This window comes from Leuciscus leuciscus (genome assembly GCF_965113295.1).
Source record: "Leuciscus leuciscus genome assembly, chromosome: 7".
In the NCBI taxonomy this organism is placed as follows: Eukaryota; Metazoa; Chordata; class Actinopteri; order Cypriniformes; family Leuciscidae; genus Leuciscus; species Leuciscus leuciscus.
This window is the reverse complement of record NC_138731.1, coordinates 30,298,188-30,300,372: the sequence shown is the minus strand read 5'-3', so window position 1 is coordinate 30,300,372 and position 2,185 is coordinate 30,298,188. Positions and strand designations below refer to the sequence as shown.

Genomic DNA, 2,185 nt, shown 5'->3' with positions numbered 1-2,185 from the left:
ACAAACGCGCATGCGCGCTATCCGGACACTTGTAAATTTAATTACTAGGCCTACTGATGAGGTGGCCTATATGGCGTCTGAATTTTGTTACTAAACCAAAAACATATACATACATTCTATATTAAATTTATCAGTTCATTTAAATAAATTAAACTGACTGGAGTTTAACTGATTTATATTTAAAGCTGGCAGAAATACATGCCTTATATGAGTCATAGTTGACTTTTATGATGTTATAGGCTATATGACTATACTATGTTAGACCTTGTTAGATAAAAAAAAATCAGGCTTAGATTGAAATCATCAGTATAAAATACATTACAATTAAATATCTAAAGAAATATTTTATTTATAACGTATTAGAAATTATGTGAATTGCTCTGTTTTCTTGGACATGTACCAGACCTTCTGAAGAAACAAATTAAAATTAAACAGAATTCTTTTGTGTGAATAAATGTAAGATTTGTTGGCTTGCAAATATACATATTATAACATAAAAAATAATTGCATGCATTGTACAGCAACAAATGAGCATGGTCAAGTAAACAATAGTGTTTTTATTTTTTCTTCTTCTCTTGTGTTGAGTTGAACCAGGCATCTAGAAGCTTCTTGCTGTAGTAGATTTGCCATGCGTGCACCTGAACAGCAATCACCATGAGTAGATACATCACAGAGACAGCCGAGAAGCCAAATATAAACCGGTAGGCCTTCCCGTGTCGGTACAGCTGCTGGGCCAGTGGAAACATTTCCATTGCCCCAAAAATCAAGGGTGCCACAGAGAACAAACCAGCACTGATCATGGAGATCACAAGGTAGCTGATGTTGTTCTTCGGCATGGCCAGGGCTCCAATAAACGAGGGCAGGAGACTCAAAAGGTAGGGATACTCCCACTGATAGGGCATGGCCACCAAGTCATGCGACACCAGATTGAGGTGACTAACAGCCACCTGAGCCGCCACCAGTATCCATATGAGGAAATGCACTACGGTGAGCTTCTTTATCTCTGATTTCAATGAAGCACTGAAAGACATTTTCAAAATTCAAACACATATTCTGATGTAAACAATTTCATTGGCAATCCTGTAGCATATTGCTGTGACAGTTTGAAGGTTATAGTTACCTCATCTGATAGTGAGATGCCACTTTCTCTCTGTGTTTAAAATCACTCCCATCAGTCCCTGCAGCTCTGGGGCCAGCACGCGATGCCATGGCCAATTTCAAGATAACTGTAACACCATACAAATATGTTATGGCCTGACATATCAGTTTAGCAATTTGAGATTATTATACAGACAGAGCATATTTGAATTGAAATAGAAATATCCCTGAAATTAATTATTCAGAATGTAATAGCCTATTATAATATCAAGACACATCATAGCTACTGAAAAGGACAATATTACATTAACATTTCAGGGGTCTGAATAGAAATAGTCCTGTATATTTTTTTATTCCTGAAGTTTCTGTAATATCTCAACATCTGATCAATCTAACGGACAATTTACATTAAAGCACCCCAGCACATAAATGATAGGGGGGGAAACTACATTAACCCAATAGCATATAAGCTATACTTTTATGAATTTCACATGATTAGGCCTATATATAAGCATGCAAGATGAAGCATAACAAATATAGGCCTATGTCTGGTACAGAAATTAAATAAAGGCATTAACAGTAGATGAACTGATATATTGAAGAATATATAGACACATATTGCCGGCCGGCTTCCGGATGAAGGATACATTTACCGTTTCAACTGCGCGGATCACTGTAAATAGAAAGCGGTTATTTCATGTGATGCGCCTTTTAATAAAATAACTTACCGTATGGATGGGTGAAATGCGACCGAAAGCAACAGTGACAGGATTAGATGAGGAAATGTTCACACAAAGGATTTTTATCAATGAAGGAAATGTTGCTCATGCGCACAAAAGAATCTCTCTGCCCCTCCGAGCGATGTGATTTGACAGCGCAGTATCACAGTCTGCGCATCCTCAGCATCACCGAGTAGGCCTATACTGAGCCGGTTGCTTGGCTCATGAATATTTATTAGGTTCATTGAGGTCCATTCTGATTTAAAGAAAGCGGAAGTAACAGCTGGCTGCTGCTGCTACTATGCCGTTGTTGTGTAATATTCAGTTCCTTTGAAAAACGGTTGTGGGTGGAGTGTATAGGCTACATG

General features: G+C 37.8%; 1 protein-coding gene across 1 annotated transcript; it reads right to left on the bottom strand.

Annotated features, from left to right (window-relative positions):
- Positions 1 to 330: 330 nt before the first annotated feature.
- jagn1a (jagunal homolog 1a) lies at positions 331 to 2,068 on the bottom strand. Its single transcript, XM_082175902.1, has 3 exons — positions 1,827 to 2,068; positions 1,121 to 1,226; positions 331 to 1,020 (listed from the first exon to the last, which is right to left on the bottom strand). Exons 2-3 carry the CDS (start codon positions 1,207 to 1,209, stop codon positions 558 to 560), a joined length of 552 nt encoding a protein of 183 aa, XP_082032028.1. The 5' UTR covers positions 1,210 to 1,226; positions 1,827 to 2,068; the 3' UTR covers positions 331 to 557.
- Between the last annotated feature and the right edge of the window lie 117 nt (positions 2,069 to 2,185).

What these genes read in the sequence shown, in the direction of transcription:
- jagn1a (XM_082175902.1), bottom strand. Translation starts at nt 1,209, where the DNA reads ATGGCATCGCGTGCTGGCCCCAGAGCTGCAGGGACTGATGGGAGTGAT. An exon ending in GCATCTCACTATCAGATGAG is followed by an intron (nt 1,021 to 1,120) that starts GTAACTATAACC and finishes AATGTCTTTCAG; the next exon opens with TGCTTCATTGAAATCAGAGA.